Raw genomic sequence first — 18867 nt, 5'->3', positions numbered from 1 at the left:
GCGCGCGGCGGGTGGGACTGCAGGAGCCAGGAGCCAGGAGCAAGAGGCACTGGTGGGTGCGCGCAATGGGCAGGAGAGAGAAGCGAACAACACAGGGTGGGCGCGTGCGGGGAGATGGCCACGCCGGCAAATGCAGAGTGGGGCGGACGGACGGCCTCACGGCACCGTGAAGCGTGCGATGGGCGAGCAAGTGGTAAATATTTTTTGAGAGAGAGGGTGTGAGACGTAAAGAGAAGGGGGGCAGGCTTGGTGGGCCGCGTAGGCCAGGAAGATGGTGGCCGATCGGACGGACGCCCGCCCCTTAGCATTACCGTTTAGTTTATGATGTTTTTCTAGAGCAAGTTCAGCATAACGTAAAAATAAAATGTTGTGTTCGTCACAGAGTGCAACCCAAAAATCGTCATAGCATATTATGGTGAATTTTACGACAAGTACTTATTTGTCGTAATATTTAGTATTTTTTTTAGAAAACTGTCTATCTAATCCATGTTGGCATTGGTGGTACTACACCCGTCACGTGTCATTGTTGGCTGTCTTATGTTGTAGTGTGGCTCACAAAAATAAGAGATCGCGCGGGTAGGTACTATGAGTGTATTCTGTTATGTTTATGTTGAACTACACATAGTTCACATTCTTGGTTTCTACATATACTGCATTTTACTCAACTGAGGCCTTACTGAGCACCTAAACAGGTAGAGGTGCAGTAAACATATAGCTATCAAGTATGAAAGATTCAGCAGCATAATACAATACCAGGCAAATAGGGAAATACAATTTTGTAGTTGACATGAGGCAAATACAGAATTTTTTTAATGAAAATATAGCAAAAGTTGCATTGAGGAACACAGAATGTTATTAGTGTTATGAAGGACAGACAGGAGTGGCAGGGAAAATTAATATTGCATATGTATTTACCAAAAGGTTTGTGAAATCAAGTCTCTAGCCTTTGCACCTAAAGAAACTGATAATTGTTATGTAGGTATGGAAAAGAAGGTATAAAAAACTACACAAAAAGTTTTAGGAATTAAGAAACAGAGTCTTGTGTTCATAAACGGTGCCGGAGATATTATGAAGAAATTGTGGGCAAAAAAATGACCTTCTAGGAAAGGATTCACGTCATAGGCATGTATTATGGAATATAACAGCCCGTAGATTAAACCTGAAATAGCAAGAGTCGTGTCAGGGAATAAATTAACTGCAGCCCTGTAGGCAGATCTGTTTGAAGGAAAAACTATACAATGGGAGTACCTGCCTAGGCTGAGAACAGCGGTTTGATACATCATCAAAAGATTTGGTATACATGACATTCGAATGTTGACTTGGTTTCATACTCGTGTTAGGGGCTGTACATCATGAACAGTTTAGGCGGCAAAGGTTGTACAAAAGGTTAGCTATCAAGGATGAGTAATAATGGCTGAGGAAGAATATATAACATGGACAATTTATTTTTTTAGTAATATAAGGAAATACAATCAAAATGGACATAAAACAGGTCGAACTAATTGAACAACCACATGCAAATGCTGAAAAGGTAAAAGAAAAAGCAAACAGTTGGTGCCAAGTAGCAGCAAGAAAGAGGGAGCATAAGCTACATCTGTATTTCTTGGGCATAAAAATCATCATACATAGGGTTAAGATATGGAAGCATAACAATGAAGAAGAACATCCAGGTGCTAACATAAGAATCACCGCTATAAGCACTCACCAAACTTTTTTGGTGTGGGTAGAAGTTTAGAACCGTAGAAGGGAGATAGGAGTGATGTAGGTTCCCTTTTTGGAGGAGTTTTAGCTCTAGTTTTCTGGGCGAAGTCCTGCTAGTGCTAAACGCTAACTCATGTAACGACTCTACGAAAGTAGTGAGAAAAACTGTTATTTATTAAATTAAAATTAAAATGATATAAAGACACCTAAACGTGGCTTCTCTGATTTCTCTAACTTCTCAAGTGATTAAAGAACCCTAATCAAACTACTCCCTCCGTTCCAAATTAAAAGTCGCTTTGACTTTTTTGGTACATCTATTTTGCTATGCATCTACATAAATAGTGTCTAGATACATAGCAAAATAGATGAACCAAAGAAGTCAAAGTGACTTATTATTTGGAACGGAGGGAGTAGTATATTGTCCATGCTAACACTGCGACATCTAGAAAAACAAATAAAAAACCAAAAGGGGATATGTTTGGTTAATTTTAAAAATTTGTTAAATGTAAAGCATCATAAAAAATAAATTCGAGGCAGCCAATTGTATATTAAATATTAGTATTCAAAAGAAATGCTAAATATCACTTGCATATGACACATTCAGCTATGAGAAGATGTCTTTATGGTAAAAAATAACACAAAAAAAGATAACTGAAGCTTCGTCACCCCCCCCCCCCCCCCCCCCCCCCCAAAAAAAAACCCCAAAAAAATAATAATAATTCAAGCTTCGCTTGTAGGAATTGGTCTTCCATTCAGTTTCAGTCGCTTGCACACGTCCAATATCAATCCTGCACCAAGAGAGGATTATATATTTGCCAGCATCACAAATAGTGCAGTCGTATATGTAAGCTCAAGGATTAGACTATTTAATTAATTGGCAGTTGACTAAGATGGAAATAAGAAGGCAAAGAAAATCATTTGCTTAAGCTAAAGGCCTTTACGGTTGCAGACTTGCAGTACATCACCAGGAAAACTAAAAGGGATGATTATTTCACCAATTCAGAGACAATTGGATCATAGTTCATGTGCTCTGGAAATTCAATCTCTTGTGTACTTAAAACAGAGGGTATCAACTGAAAACATAAGCTATTTTATTCATTGCTGAATATACACAAACGCTACTGAATCAGATTATCAGTAATCAGATACTCAGTCCAGGCAAGATCACACTTGATATTAGCATCGAACAACCTTGACAGCAGAAGACAAGACATTCACCTGGACAGCAGTTTCATACTAGTCGAAAGGAGTCAGAAGACTTGCGAACACCTCTATGCCATCTGATACATTTAATCTCAGACTTAAAGTGCGACTTGGACCTTTATGACCTTTCCGCGTGTGCAATATACCAACCTGTAAATTGAAAATTTTCAAATGATAAAGACGGTGGTAAAAAGGGAACACAAGAATTTCACATGAATTTCATAGTTCAGTTCACAGGAAAAAGAAGCAAGAAATAGGAAAAAAATCCCGCATTACAAAGGGGGCCTTGCTGAAAGACTAACAGACTAGTTCCAGAAAAGCTAGATCTATGGGTGCTAATATAAGAGATGACTGAGATCTCACCAAGTCATTGAAATGGTATAAAAAGCTTGTAGACAAGCGTATTCCTTTTGAGTTCACAGAAAAAGTGCTCTAGGGAAAAAATATAATATGAAGTTTCAAAAAGGAATATACCCCTAAATCACAAAGTCTAAAGGGTAAAAAACAAAGCAATAGGTTCTTTCTGGGATTGAAAGCGTGCATGCAGAAATGAAAAAAGAATGATACATCTCAGTTAGAACACCCCACCTAAATTCAAATCTGAGCTGCATTTGCTCCAACATCCTGATTTTGACTTAGTTAAGAGAAATTGGCACAAGCTATTCAGGTTAAGATAATATTGATATTGATAAAATACCAATAAAAGATAAAAATTCAAAGTACTTTCAGCTATCAAGGATGGGGTTGTTTAAAAAAAACTCCAGTGGGCTAAGACGACATGCGACATTGTAACTAAGTCTAGAAAACCTCAAGACTGTGGTGCACAACCTGCGGCTCAATCCATGTGGGGACCATGCACTACCAGTGCCTGTGGGTTTAGCTAGGAAAATTAGTAGAGTAATAGTTATTTAAACATGAGCCAATTCAATTTTATGCTGGTTTATAACAAAAGCAAATTCAAGTTGAGTGCCAAAAACTTCATTCTGAGGAAGAATACTGGTACCAAAAAACTCTTGGCTGTTTGAACGTGGATAACAGCGCAGAATACTTTCAATAGAAGAAAGAGAGAATATTAAATCTGAAAATGGTGAAGAAATCATTAATGGGGCAGAATTCACATAAAAATGCTACAGACTACTGACTTCTATGAAGGATGGTTAGAACTAACGCAGGTTTCTAGCAGGTCAGAGAGACAGAGACTATCAAACATTGATTATGTTGAATTAGATAGGCCTCTTATCGAAGAAACTAAGAAGAAGGCTTTTTTCAAATGAAATCTAATAAAACTGCTGGTCTTGATGGACTTACCGGTATGTCTATCCAGGAACCGATGGTTCCTCCTTGATCAAGATGATTCTCGCATATGCTCATATTTAAGCTTTCCAACTAATAGCAGTAATAAGAATAGTAAATGTGAGTTATTAAGAAGATCATAAACATGAGATATATATTTTTTTTCTCAACATAACACATTTACAACTATTACTCAAATACCTCAACAGTGGTAGCAATGCACTTTCCATTTACGGAGTAGATGATATCACCACGTCTAACTCCTAGCCCCTCTGCAACTGATCCATTAGACACCTACACTTCAATTTGTCATGCACTACTCAATATTATAATGAAAAAGCATAAAGTGTATAAGATAACAAGAAACAGTGCACAGCATATACCTCTTCAACTATTAGACCTGAATCAACATTGCACTTACGAAAGATCCTCTCCACATGAATCGGATCTAGAAATTTAATGGGTGAAAACTTCATCCCAAAATGCAGCCGAGGGATACACCTTGCAAAATTATCATTTATCAGATTCCAGAAACTAGGAATAGTATATTTACTAAGCGGAGTCTCCGAAGCCATGTTTTTTTGGCATGCAAAACCAAATCAAGACAGGCTCATAGAACTACTGTAGTGGTGAGGTAGTACGTGTAAAAGGACCCCAATTTGTTGACTGGTAGGGAAGAAAACAGGGAGGGAGAACCAAAAAAAAACGCAAGCACTGTAGATGTACATGCGATTTGTTACATGGCAGGGAAAGGAGCAAGAGTAGAAAGCAGGGAAAAAACAAAAGGCAAAACAGTGTAGGTGAATAGTACGAACACTGTTGAGCTACAGGCAAATGTGCACGAAAACAAAAAGTTTTATAACAAAAGCAATTTTCGCGAATGTGTGTCCAAAATAGACAAGACAACAGAAATGAGACTTATCAATCTAAGAACTAATATATTAATTAACACAAGTACACAACAAAATCTATCATGTTTCCTCAAGATATTTGTTCATCACTAAAATCATACAGTTAGAGTAGCAAAACAAGAACTTACTGATATTTCTTCCACATAGCCAAGCACCTCGATATAATAGAGGAAGGAATAAAAGCTGATCCTGGAAAGTTAGCCATCCCCAAAACTTCCCCACTGAAGTCAATTACTGGCCCTCCAATGCTAGACTAAAATATTTAAACTCAACATTTAGAAATATAAACAAGATGATAAATCAATAATAATTTATGAGAAAGTCAGGATAAATATCATTTATACCTTTCTAATTGCACCACCAGTGAACATATAGTGAGGACGTTCATGTAGATTTGGGCCATGAAATCCAACAAACTCATAATCAACAGTCAAATTTAGATTTTCATCTCTACCCATCACAAATGTTTCCTGACCATATTTCACATCACTATTGAATTCAGGAATTTTAGCACATGACTCTATACCAACTGTAAACAGAGCCATATTGATGTGCTTGTCATAATGAAGCAAGTGTGCAGGCACAGTAGTCTCATCTTCATCTAACAAATGAGCAACAACCTGAATACAGATACAAAAGATAGGCATTACAGTTTTTTTAAGAAACATGATACAATCACAACAATAATACTAGTATTCATCCAACAAATGAGTAACAACCTAATTGCGGATACAAAAGACGAGTATTACACTTATTTAGAATATAAACAGGATAAAGTGATAGCGGCATAAGCTGTGTGTCTATATCAAAATGGCAATTGTTTCTGAACTCACCTTAGCATTAGGTGAATACTCATCTGTACCTGACCACTGGCTCGTATATTTTGAGCAGATTATAAGTGCTGATGTTAAAACAGTGTCTTCTCTACTCTTCTCATCCCAACCAATAAGAAAACCAGATGAACGTGCCATCAGTTTACCATCTGTAAATGCAATAATAGATTAGTGAAAAAAACAAAGGATAGAGAGAAACTAAATAGAGGCAATATGTTACATACCGATATAGGATGAGAGACTAAGAATAACTTTAGCTACTTGGAGAACCGCTTTTGTTGCGGATTCACGAACACTCCTCAATTGACCTTCTGTTACCAACGACGAGAAAGGAATAGAAGTATCAAGTGTGACAAGCTCACATTGGCGCTCTGCACGTTATCATATATAAATACATGCTGAATCAGTCTATTGTGTTCAAATCCATAGTATGCAAAATAAATATGGAGTATGTTTCATTCATTATTGAAATTGTTTTTTTTTTGCTAGATGGGATGAAAGCAAAAAAAAAGTGAGTACAAGAGAATTCTACGCACGAAAGCCGTTTCCTAGTTCCGGCCAAACTTTCAACAATTAATACGACTCTCAACCATATCTTCTCTTAATATCTAATTCTACCATATCTAAGTCTGTATAACAGCATTGAACCATGCATGCTCACTGAGGTGTTCGCTACCATAGATAAAAAAACAGGACCATAACCTTCTTGCATATCCGGTTATTACCATAGATAAAATGACAATAACATACCCTTCTTGCATATTTAGATTTCTATCATGTCCCTGTTTGTCAAGGGCGTTGGTGCCCAAGACAGCAGGTCCCCGACTCCGGAGTTCGTAGCTTGATTGGGTAATGGCGCCAGGAGGGTTCCCTAGACGCCCTATGGTGAAGGGGGTGAGGTTAAGAGTAGCAGAGGTAGATTTGGAGATAACTTGTTTCTTGATTGATTCATCATAAGCTGATTACAGAGTATATATAGAGCAGCCCAGCCCCTAGGCGCCTAGCTCTGGTCTCCTCGTTTCTCTCCCCATTAATCATTCTCTCATTACTTTAATCCCTTCCCCATAATACTTAATTGCTACTGATTATAGTTGGTACTTCCTTGGATGCCGCTCTGGCCCTTCTGGCCACATCTCGAGCCCTGGGACACCTTTGATATTGGCGCCCCCACATCACATCTCTCCCTCCCTCGACGAACAGCTCGTCCTTGAGCTAGAAGCTTGGATAGCGGTCGATGAAGTTGTCGAGGTCTTCCCAGGTGGCCGATGCTGCAGGCTCGTCTTGCCAATGCACCAGCACCTGCCGCACACCTCTGGCCAGGCAAGTGCGGGTGGCGCGCTCTGGAACAGGCTGCGTTGCGCCGTGGTGGGTGAGGGGCAGCGCTGGAGGCGTGGTTGGTGGAATCCCCACAAACTTCTTGAGCAGCCCGACATGGAAGACATCATGCAACCCGACGTGAGGAGGAAGCTCGAGGCGGTAGGCGACGTCGTTGATGATGGCGGCGACGCGGTACGGCCCATAGAAACGGGGTCGTAACTTCCCTTTGGTGACCACGTTCCGGGAGGCTAGGGCTCGGTGGCGAAGGCGGAGCCAGACCCAGTCCCCAACAGCAAAGCGAACGTCGCGGTGGTGCTTGTTGTAGAAGCGCTTTAGACCGCTTGGGCTTGCTCCAGGCGAGCGTGGGCATCTGTGGGGAGCTCGTCACGTTCAGCCATGCTTTTGGCCACGGTAGCCACCCTTGTCTCGCTTGGTTCATAGGAGCGAAAGGAGGGAGGCGCGCCCGTAGACGATATGGAACGGCGTCGTCTTGAGGGCGGACTGGAAGGCAGTGTTGTAGATGAATTCCTCCCATGGCAGCCAGCGCAGCCACTATCGAGGACGATCACCTGTGAGGCAACGAAGGTACATGACGATGACCTTATTGGCTGCCTTGGTCTGGCCGTCTGACTGAGGATGGAACGTCGTTGTCATGTGGAGCTTGACCCCAGCGAGGCGCATAAGCACTTTCCAGAAGATACAAGTGAACACGGGGTCCCGATCCGAGACAATGGATTCCAGGATACCATGCAGGCGCACGATGTCGGTGAAGAACACCTGCGCCACAGACTCCGCCGAGTATGGATGCGCCAATGGGATAAAATGGCAATACTTACTGAATCTGTTGATCTGTCGACAACAGTGAGGATGATAGACTTGCCGCCAACCCAGGGAAGCGCCTTGATGAAGTCCATCCTGATGTCGGTCCAAACCGACGACGACACTAGGAGGGGAAGGAGCAGGCCTACTAGATGCAGGTGTTCTGATTTGTAGCATTGGCATGTGGTGCATGCTCAGACGGGGAGGAGCTGGAGTGAAATGCGAGCCGCGGCTTCCTCGAAGACGAAGTTGTGGGTCGAGCCGGAGTCGATGAGCGCGAGGAGGGAGGCACCGCCTAGCTGGATGCGCACTTGCATGGTTTCACTGGTGTGGACACCAGCCATGGCGAGCAACGAGATGTGCGAATTGACCACCTCAGTTGCTGCCACAAGCTCCGCGTCCTGGACGTCGTGGGCTTCATCATCTTCTGCCAAGTCGAGGAGGAAGATGCGCTGGCAGACGTGGTTGCGGCCCCAGCCAAACTTTTCACTGCAGTTGAAGCATAGGCCGAGGCGACGACGCTCCTCCATCTCAGTCTGCGAAAGACGTTTTACCTATCGGCCCTCGACGGAGACCATGGATGGTCCAGCCCTGGCTGGGGGAGTCAGAAGCGCCAATTGAGGAGGCGGCCCTGGAAGGAGGCCGCACGTCGACGCTCTTGGTGGCGCAGGCGGAGGTGCAGCCACTGCAACACACTGTTCGCGTTGCTCCAGCTTGCGGGCGAGGCTCATGGCGACGATGAGATTGGGGGTTGTGAATCTCGACGTCGAGGCTGACTGGTGGCTGGAGCCTGGCCATGAAGGCCTGTACCCTCTACGCCTCCGTCAGCATGCCCACGCAAGGCAGCAGGGCCTCAAACCAGTCCTGATACTCCGTTACAGAGTCGGTTCACTTGCACGCCATGAGTTCGCCCAGCGGATTGGAACGGATCGGCGGCCCGAAGCGGAGGTTCAGAAGCTTGCTGAAGCGACGCCAAGAGGGGGTGCCCTCGTCTTGCTGCACCTGGATGAACCACATCTGGGCACCGGCCTCCATGTTGTATGACGCCATCCAGACTTGCTCCTCCACGGCGATCCGCTGTTGATGAAAGTATGAGTCACAGCGGTTGATGAACGCGAGTGGATCGGACTTGCCATCGTACTTCGGGAAGTTGAGCTTCTAGAACCGATGTGGGCGATCGCCGTGGTTCTCGCCGTGGCCTGAGCCCCTCAATCCAGAGAAGGAGCCTACTGCTAGCCGCTCCTGCTGCAGCGCGGCGACCTAGCCCTGGAGTTCGTTGATGGAGGCGGTCAGGGTTTGGATGAGCTTTGCCAAGTCTGTTGTGGTTGGCTCGGCCATGGGTGATGATATGGAGGTAGTGGAAGATGAAGGTGAGGTAGGAACAGATGGAGTGGCGGCGGCTGGGTGGGCTGGTGGTGGTGCAGTGGAGGAAGAAGAACGCCTTTAAGCCGATACCAGATTGTCAAGGGCGTTGGTGCCCAAGACAGCAGGTCCCCGACTCCGGAGTTCGTAGCTTGATTGGGTAATAGGAGGGTTCCCTGGACGCCCTATGGTGAAGGAGGTGAGATTGAGTAGCAGAGGTAGATTAGGAGATAACTTGTTTCTTGATTGATTCATTATAAGCTAATTACAGAGTATATAGAGCAGCCCGGCCCCTAGGCGCCCAGCTCTGTCTCCTCGTTTCTCTCCCCATTAATCATTCTCTCATTACTCTAATCCCTTCCCCATAATAATTAATTGCTACTGATTACAGCTGGTACCTCCTTGGATGCCGCTCTGGCCCTTCTGGCCAAGTCTCGAGCCCTGGGACGCCTTTGATATTGGCGCCCCCCACATCACACTGTTCTCTAGGGATAGTTGGTCATGCATGCCTACTTAAATGTTATAGATGTGGCCAATAGCATACCCTCAGTTCATATCCAATTCTTTACCATATCTATTTCTCTAGCAGCATTGAGTAAGATACGCCTATAGGAGTATTGCAGATAGTACACAAAAGCACAAACAAGTTTCCCAAACCCATTCAGTGATGCATGCCTTCGGAAGTATTGCAGATTGAACACAAAAGGGCAAAGAAGTTTCCCAAACTTACTCATTTTCTCATGGTACTTCCCCACCAAGTCAAAATAGACATCATTCGCAGCATGATAGCCAGGTGCATCCCGTCCACCGAAGTCATCGGGATTGGGCATACGAGGAAAACGCAGAGGAGGGCTGACCGTAGAGGAGGCCTCAGAGTCAGAGGCATGCGCGCCTGTTGACGCTGAGGCAGCGGCTTTCTTTCTGTGGCTCTTCTGGGTTCTCTTACGCTTCTTCTTCCGCCCCTCGCCTTCGGACTGCTCAAGGGCGGCTTTCCTCTTGCCTTGCTGCGATGACGGCTCAGCTTCCGGTTGGATGGCCCCCGACAGGTGATCGGTCACCGCGGGCTCGTGGCGGTGCCGCCGCCGCTGCTTTTGCCGCCGCCGCTCTGCCCTCGACCTAGATCCCGACGCCTCTTCCACCGCGTCGTGCGTGGTCGGCGCCATGACCTTGCTCGTTAGTGTTTGTTTGATTGGCTGGGCCGACCACAAGATCGCCTCCGTCGCGGAGTCAGGGAGACCTGATCCGTGCACGACGCCACAGCTGCATCCGATGGGTCGGGATGTAGGATGAATGGGCCGGGCGACAAGGGCCGTGTTTGTTTCCTGGACCACCATGGCCCGTTCGGATCACTTGGGCCAGGGCAGGAATATGCAGTTGACGAGATCCTAACACGAGCGTACGTTAACTTTTGGTTTTTCCGATCGAAGGAACCGACCAATCCTATCAGGATCGTCCGACGGCTCGAGGCTACACCCCACATATGCCCTCGCACATGCCTTTCGAGCAAGTACTGGGCTGATCCCGAGCACGCCCTGTCGCCCTCTGCCTCTGCTCAGGGCTCGGGGTCTCGCTCGAGCCCTAAGCTCTCGATCGACGAGTCCAAGCCCATTCCTTGGTCCCAGCCTCTAGCGCTAGCCAAGGCCCGGGCTGGAGGCAGGCGCCCCGAGCACCCAAGGCTCGAGGGCTCCCCAGCTCAGCACAGCGAGTGCAGCGCTGTCAACCACTCCCCTGACGGTGTCACACACGTGGCGTGACACAAGGTGACAAAACCCCTTCGCTGGCTGCAGGGGCTCGGGGCCTCCCGGGCCCGCTTGTTAGCCCCTCAAGCCGGATGCCTTCGCCACCAAGGAAGCCTCCACAAGATGCACCTGGTGGAGGCCAGTCCAAGCCGACAAAGCCTGACAGTCAGAGCATCAAAACAGAGCAGTCGGATGACACCATAGCTTCTCCGGCTCCACGACAACGCCAAGGTCCATCCGTGCCGCTACAAGGCCCTCCTGGACTCCGGCGCATGTAGACCATAGAGTAGACTCCCCCAATTGCCATGTACCCGACCTACCTCGATCTATAAAAGGGAGGTCGGATCGTACAGAGGGGAGGGGACGAACAGAGGACGAACCCAGGAACCAGAGAACAAATCATTCGAGTCCTCACGACCAAACTAATAGCAAAGCCACCCTGAGAGGAGTACCGAGAGCTCCTCCACCCTTTCTATCGTCTTCCTCCTCTCCGACAAGGAGGAGACCTCACCGCCAATGAGCCTAGGATCAGCACCGAGCGATCCCCTGCCAAATCTCTTACACTTTGTTGTAACCCCTCGATTTGGGTGCTCTTGAATATAAGGATCATCAAACTGCTGGATGTAGGGCTCCTATAAGGATGGACGAAAAACTCAAAGCTCGTTATCTCGCTCGGCTCGTGGCTGGCTCGACTTGGCTCGACTCGTTATGATAACGAGACGAGCCGAGCCAAGATTTTAGCTCGTTAGCTATAATGAGCCAACTCGCAAGCCACTCGCAAGTGAAACGAGCCAGAAAAAGTAGCATAACTTATATTAGTTTTGTATTACTTCATGTCTTGCACTTTACAATTGGTTGATGACTGGTCTAGACTCTATAAACTTGAGATTATTATGAATCTATCATTTTGTTTTTAATGGATGTATGGATTCTTATGGACACATTTGTATGGTATGGAGCGTGGACCATGGATGTATGGTTTAATAATACTATAGTATATTATTATACTTGCATATATGTTAGCACATATGAATATTTTATTCGATTTAAAGCTGTTGGATAGTTAATTTTGTATTATTACTATTCTCGAGCTTTAGATAAATATAAATATTATATTTGTGTATTTTTTTATACACATCTCGTGAGCTTAACGACCCAACTCAAGCTCATAAACGAGTCGAGCTGAGCTGGCCTTCTGGCTCGTTATCTTGGCTTGTTATCTTAATGAGCCAGAACGAGCCGAGCCGAGCTGGCTCATTATCGAGCCCTAGGCCCCGATAGCCCGAACCAGTGTCTCCCGTGTGATCTTTGAGTTCTTAGTGTTCTTGAGTCCACCCGAGTCACCGGAGACCTCACAGTCAGTGACACCCAATGAACAACAATGCTTGCCACAGTTTTGACCCCGCGGCGCGACAGCTGGCGCACCAGGTAGAGAAGCGCGTCAAGTGTGATTCATGCTCTACGGTGGCGCCACCCGCCTCGTCGCCGGAGCAGGAGGCGTGGCCCCAGACGGCGGCGTCCTCCTCCCTGGCAGATTGAATCGTGGACAAAGTTGGTACAAATGCACAAAGTTGGTCAAGTGATTGAACTGTGCAGGGAATGAGGGTTGTGCAGAGTTAGAGGGTAAGAATGTGTGGAGTTGATTGGGAGATTATAAGTGTAGGGAGTTGTTGGATGTTTTTGGAAATAGATTCAAGGAGCTCTTAGAGATACTCTCTGCATTTCAAATTATAAGACACTTTAAACGTTTAAGATATATAAATTTATTATGTATCTAGACATAACATATATATCTAAGTGCATAGAAAAACCCTCCAATGTCGGTTTGATGTGTAACGAAATTAATATTTAATAAAGGAGTTCTACAAATTTATGCCAACAAGTCCATACAGTATACTAGTAATTCTAATAAAGTTCATAAGCTTGAACGTACTTCTCAGTCGTAGTCATAGTCCTGCTACCTTAGTCTACAGGGTACTCCAGTGTTGAAGGACTTTCATCAAACAAACAGGTCGAGGCCATAACATTCATGTATGCTGACATTAGAATGATGGGCGCCCCTTCGAGTCCGACGACGAACTGAAGTGGCTTGACCTTCTTCTTCCAAGGGTATTCCATGTGAAACTGTTTCCCTTCTGTAAGCCGCTAGTAATGACTTCGTCTTCGCCATCATCTCCAGTCTCGTCCTTGCTGTATGATGAAACTCCAGCCCTTTTTTTGTCAGGTGTCCACGTTGGGTTACTTGCACCATCTGCGTTGTTTTCTACAGACCTAGGCGTTTTCTCACTAAACTCAACCTGGATGTCAGATGAATAAGCAGTCCTCTTCGGCCTTGGAGTCGCCTTTGGAATGTCTTCAAATCCCTCATCAGATTTCATCCACTGATCACCAAAAGAGTCCGAATAGACAACCTCTTTTCTACGTCGCTTCGCACCAACCATTATATTCTGGAATTCATCTGCCACGGTTCTCTTGGGTAAATCATTATTGTTGGCAAACACCCAGTCTGGAACCTCATTCCCATCCATAAGTCTAGATTTGTAGTTTTCTCTAAGCCTCCTTTCTTCATCCATCTTCTCAAACAACCAGAATTTTTCATCAGTTCGTGCAGCCAAACGATTTATCTCACGCTCACTGGGGATATCTGTTCCCAACGAGCTTGTCCCCCTCCTGAGGATCTCCTGCAGCAATGCTCGTCTGTCCTGTGCTGTAGTGGGAATGAACATGAAAATATGTCATGTGAGTTCCAGTACAAAGTCTACATGTAGTAGACAAAAATTAAAAAAATAGGAATTAAAGCATTCAAACTCACCAGTGGAAGTTGTGTTAAACAACCCAGCCTGGATAACTTTTGCATCAATACCCATCTTTTGTTTTACACAGTCCAGGATCTCTTCTTCAATTGAGCCAACACTAACAAGAACAAATACACGCACTTCATTCTTCTGCCCTATACGATGGGCACGGTCTTCAGTTTGTTGGTCCATTTGAGGGTTCCAGTCACTATCAAAGATAATGACAGCGTCCGCCGTCTGCAAGTTCAACACAAGGCCTCCAGCATGTGTGCTGAGGAGAAACATGAAATATTCTGAATCCTTCTTATTAAAATCTGCCAGTAACCTCCCTCGTTCTTCGGTCTTCGTGGATCCATCCAGGGTTCAATTTATCGGTAGCAAAAAAAATAACAGAGGTCACCAATAAACGGGTTTATCGGATTTATCGAAAAATTTCTCAGTCAAAAATAAAACAAAAAAATACCTAATTTCACTAAAAAATTACATAAGTTGTCCCTAAAGCATTTAACATCAAGAACTAGCACATAATAGTATTAATATAATAAAGTATCACACTTTCATATAGGTGGACTAGCGAACTGATCATAGCTCAGCTGGTTGGGTTTCTTATGGTAGAACCTGCCTATCCGGGTTCAAGTCCTCGACTTGGCACGAGTGCTCGCATTTTTCTGGATTTATTCCAGGATTTAACGGCGTTATGCTTTCAGTGGTAGGCGACGTCCTCGTCGAGAGCGAGGCGTCGGTGGTGACTTTGTGAATCTCGTGATCTGCCGGCTCATAGTCCTTCGGAGGTGCTCATAGGGGTAGGGTTTGCGTACGTATGTTCATAGGGGGTGAGTGTGCGTGTGTTGTGAGTGTCTGTGTTGTACTGTGTAATTCTAAAAATTATATAGGTGGACTAGTGAAAATTGGAATCTCGGAAACAGGATCCATTTTGCTCGGGCGTGGCCTTGCTGCGCCAATTGTTTGGGCTCCACCAGCTGTCTGAATTCCCAAAATTGACGCCAGGTGATCCCAGCAAGTTCCTGCTGCTCCCTTCCACTATCACCCTCCCTCACCTTATTTCTTTCCCACCATAAATTATTCAACAAAATAGCTACCAACGCACTCTTCTCAGGTTTCAGACGGAGAACGGCTTCTATGCACTGTTTGGCGTCCGGCAAGGTGCACAGCCGCAGTCTGACATCCTCCAAACCCAACTCCTGCCACAATTTCTTAGACCATTTGCATTTGAAAAAGAGATGGCCTCCATCCTCATCAAACCTCTGGCAAACAAAACAAATTGTATCAAGTTCCATCCCCCTTGTCTTCAGGTTACATTTCAGAGCCAGAATCACAATAAGCGAGTCATCCGCAAAAAAGAGATGAGAGATACACTACTGGAAACGCGTGCTTTGCCGAGGGCCTGAGGCTTTGCCGAGGGCCAAATCTCGGGCACTCGGCAAAGACACTCTTTGCCGAGGGCCAGCCACAGGAGCCCTCAGTAAAGAACGGCCCTCGGCAAAGAGGCCTTTGCCGAGGGTACGGCCCTCGGCAAAGACAAGCCCACGGCAAATCAAATCTTTGCCGAGGGCCGAGGGCCGCGGCCCTCGGCAAATTAGGCCTGTTGGGTCACGGCGGCCATTTCCCGTCAAGCTTTGCCGAGGGCCACCCGTTAGGCCCTCGGCAAAGGTTTTTTTCTATGAAACCAGGTTATTCGGCAAATTTTTTTTAAGTCTTTGCCGAGGGTCCTTGACCAGGCCCTCGGCAAAGATTTTTTAAAAACCAGTTTTTCGGCCAAAATTTTTTTTTATAAATCGCCTTTGCCGAGGGCCCGAGGCTAGGCCCTCGGCAAAGAAGCCCTTTGCCGAGGGCCAGGATAGGCCCTCGGCAAAGATTTTTTTTTAATTCTTTGCTGAGGGCCACGGGCCAGGCCCTCGGCAATTTTTTTTTTTTTTTTGGTTTTTTTAGCCCAGTTTTTTTGTGGTGCTACAATACATTGTTTTGAACTCAATTTTAAAATTTAGGCCAATTTTGATTTTGTTTTGTATATTTCCTTAATTTATTTCGATTCTTTGATTTTTTTCGAATATGTCAAATTTGAACTGCAGGTGCATGGAATATTACAATGTAGTGTTTCGAAAAATGTTATTCATGTTAATTGGTGCATGTTGAGTCCCTATCCACGAACTCACATCAAATTTTCACGCATCTTGTTCGCGTAACATGACGACCGACTTGCTGAAAAAGTGTTTTAAAATTATATAAAATCCATACGAAGTCCGAAAATCACGAAACTTGGCGAGATGTCATGTTATCGCATGTGTAGGCTGTGGTAAAAATTTGAGAAGGCTTCGAGCAAGTTGCGACGTCGGATGCCTGAAACCCAGACATCTCCGATCACATGTGGAGATGTCTGGGTTTCAGGCATCCGACGTCGCAACTCGCTCGAAGCCTTCTCAATTTTTTACCACAGCCTACACATGCGATAACATGACATCTCACCAAGTTTCATGATTTTCGGACTTCGTATGGATTTTATATAATTTTAAAACACTTTTCCGGCAAGTCGGTCGTCATGTTACGCGAACAAGATGCGTGAAAATTTGATGCGAGTTCGTGGATAGGGACTCAACATGCACCAATTAACATGAATAACATTTTTTGAAACACTACATTGCAATATTCCATGCACCTGCAATTCAAATTTGACATATTCGAAAAAAATCAAAGAATCGAAATAAATTAAGGAAATATACAAAACAAAATCAAAATTGGCCTAAATTTTAAAATTGAGTTCAAAACAATGTATTGTAGCACCACAAAAAAACTGGGCTAAAAAAACCAAAAAAAATTGCCGAGGGCCTGGCCCGTGGCCCTCGGCAAAGAATTTAAAAAAAATAAAAAATCTTTCCCGAGGGCCGTGGATCTGGGCCCGCGGCAAAGGACCGAACCCTAAATCGGGCCGCAGCCCAAATTCCCGATCGGAAATTGTGAAAAAAAAACGCTCGACCATCTCCCTCCCCACGCGCCCGCTCGCGGCCGGCCGCCGCGAGTCCACCGCCGCCGCCGCGCACCCGCCGCCGAGCGCCCCCACTGCTGCGCGCCGCCGCTCCGCCGATCCCGTCGCCCCGCGCCCGCACCCCGGCCGCCCCCGCCTCCCACCACCCCCGTACGAGCGCCCCGCCGCCCTCGTCCGCCGCTGTGCGCCCCCCCGCCCCGAGCCGGCAGCCCCGCGCGCCCCAACCGCCGCCGTCACCCCAGTCGCCCCGCGCCTCCACCGCCGCGCCCGCACCCCGCTGCCACAAGCCGCTCGCGCCGCCGCTGCATGCCTGCGCCATCCCCTCTCGCCCCCACCGCCCCGCGCTCGGCTCGCCATCGCGCCCCTCGCCTGGTCAACCAGCGGCACCGTCCGCACCACACAACCCAGTGGCGCCGAGGGTCGCGCCTTGCCTATCCCGTTCCCCGTCTCCGTCGAGCAAAGGGGAGGGTCCGACCGTCCCCGGCCGGCCCTTCCGGCGGCTCCACCCTCGCCGGCTTTCCACCGCCCCGAGCACCCCAGCCCCCAGCCGGCCCCCGTCGGCCGGCTGCTGTTGGAGGGGAGGAGGCAGAGGGTGAAGTTGGAGGAAGAAGAGAAGGAGAAGAGGAGAAGGAGGAAGGGGAAGAAAAGGAGAAGAAGAGGAGAAGGAGGATGGGGAAGAGAAGGAGAAGAAGGGGAAAAGGAGAGAAGAAAGGGAAGAGGGGGAGAGGAGTACTCCAACGCCGCTCTACCTCACCGGAGAAGAAAGTGACCCCCGCACCGCGACGCCTGACTCCACCGCAACCCTAGGTAAAACTCTCGTTGTCGGCCTTCGTGCCGTATGTGGTTGTGTGGACCTTCATGCCGTAAGTTGATATGAGGGCCTTCGTGCTGTTGTGGTTGTCGGCCTTCGTGCCGTTGTGAATGTCGGCCATCGTGTCGTTTTTTTTTGTAGGTTTTGGAAACCTCCCCGTGCAGGGGAGGTGCTGCCGAAATTTTGAACAAAAAATAACCTATTGTCTTTTTATGCAGGAGAAGAGTACGTCGGAGGGGACTCGGAGGACCCCGATCATCTTCGTCGACGTCGCGATTCTGCCTGCACTGCGTTGCCTCGCCACTGCGTCGATTCGCCACTGCCCCGCTAGCCTTACTTCACCGACACCCTAGGTATAAATAACCTCTTTTTGCGCATGTCTGTCGTAGCCCGCGCGTAACCCAGTTAGGCGTCTCCCGTCCGAAAGAGATACGGTCGTAGGTATGCGGATCTTTGTGTATCTGCGACCGTATCTGTTTCGGATTGTCCACGTTTTTTGGACAGCCCGTGGATGCGTAGATGGGTTAGTTTCCATGGTCCGCTCCGGTCCGAGAAGGAGTTTCGGCAACACCTCCCTGTTGTTCTCCGGATACACACTCTCCCTTGCAGGACGTGTATCGGGAGAACAGCGGGGAGGTGCTACCAAAATTCTATCTCGGAGAGGAGCGGAGCATGGAAACTGACCTCATCTACGCATTCGTGGGTGGGATTAGGACCTATCCTCACCTATTAGACAGTAGGAACACTGCGTAGATGCAATTGATGGTCACAATACTCTATGCTGTAAATGTTAAAGGATGGAGGACCGTCAGTGGATGTACACGGGCTGGAGAAGCGGGAGTGACTATGACTATGAATGGGTGAAGGGGACAGATGGTTTCTTGAAACATGCATTTGGCCCAGGAGCAGGAGGACATTCTCTAGTTTGGTGTCCCTGCAGCAAATGTGACAACAGGAGAAAAGTAGACGAGAAGACCATGGGTAGACATCTTGTGTTCAATTGTTATACGCCTGGCTACCAGCAGTGGATCTACCATGGTGAAGCAGATCGTATAAGAGCGGAGGTGGTGAGAGCACGCCTC

The 18867-nt window shown here is 46.6% G+C and overlaps 2 protein-coding genes across 3 annotated transcripts; both read right to left on the bottom strand.

Annotated features, from left to right (window-relative positions):
• Window positions 1-2405: 2405 nt before the first annotated feature.
• LOC136514270 (uncharacterized) lies at window positions 2406-10658 on the bottom strand. Of its 2 annotated transcripts, none has more exons than XM_066508258.1 (10): window positions 10170-10658; window positions 6166-6312; window positions 5942-6090; window positions 5453-5728; window positions 5237-5361; window positions 4581-4698; window positions 4399-4491; window positions 4213-4290; window positions 2920-3054; window positions 2406-2489 (listed from the first exon to the last, which is right to left on the bottom strand). In XM_066508258.1, the coding sequence occupies exons 1-9, from the start codon at window positions 10600-10602 to the stop codon at window positions 2938-2940; spliced, it is 1536 nt and encodes a 511-aa protein (XP_066364355.1). In that variant the 5' UTR covers window positions 10603-10658; the 3' UTR covers window positions 2406-2489; window positions 2920-2937. The 2 variants fall into 2 exon arrangements, 1 of the variants encoding a protein (XP_066364355.1); XR_010773597.1 differs by lacking the exon at window positions 2406-2489 and adding an exon at window positions 3908-3982 and having other exon boundaries at window positions 2922-3054.
• Window positions 10659-13200: 2542 nt separating this feature from the next.
• LOC136510208 (probable ATP-dependent DNA helicase CHR719) lies at window positions 13201-17293 on the bottom strand. The gene is made up of 3 exons (XM_066504747.1): window positions 16966-17293; window positions 13991-14335; window positions 13201-13885 (listed from the first exon to the last, which is right to left on the bottom strand). The coding sequence occupies exons 1-3, from the start codon at window positions 17291-17293 to the stop codon at window positions 13221-13223; spliced, it is 1338 nt and encodes a 445-aa protein (XP_066360844.1). The 3' UTR covers window positions 13201-13220.
• Window positions 17294-18867: the final 1574 nt, after the last annotated feature.

The sequence above is a fragment of the Miscanthus floridulus genome, chromosome 16, assembly GCF_019320115.1.
Source record: "Miscanthus floridulus cultivar M001 chromosome 16, ASM1932011v1, whole genome shotgun sequence".
Classification (NCBI taxonomy): domain Eukaryota; kingdom Viridiplantae; phylum Streptophyta; class Magnoliopsida; order Poales; family Poaceae; genus Miscanthus; species Miscanthus floridulus.
This window is presented reverse-complemented; position numbering and strand designations above follow the sequence as displayed.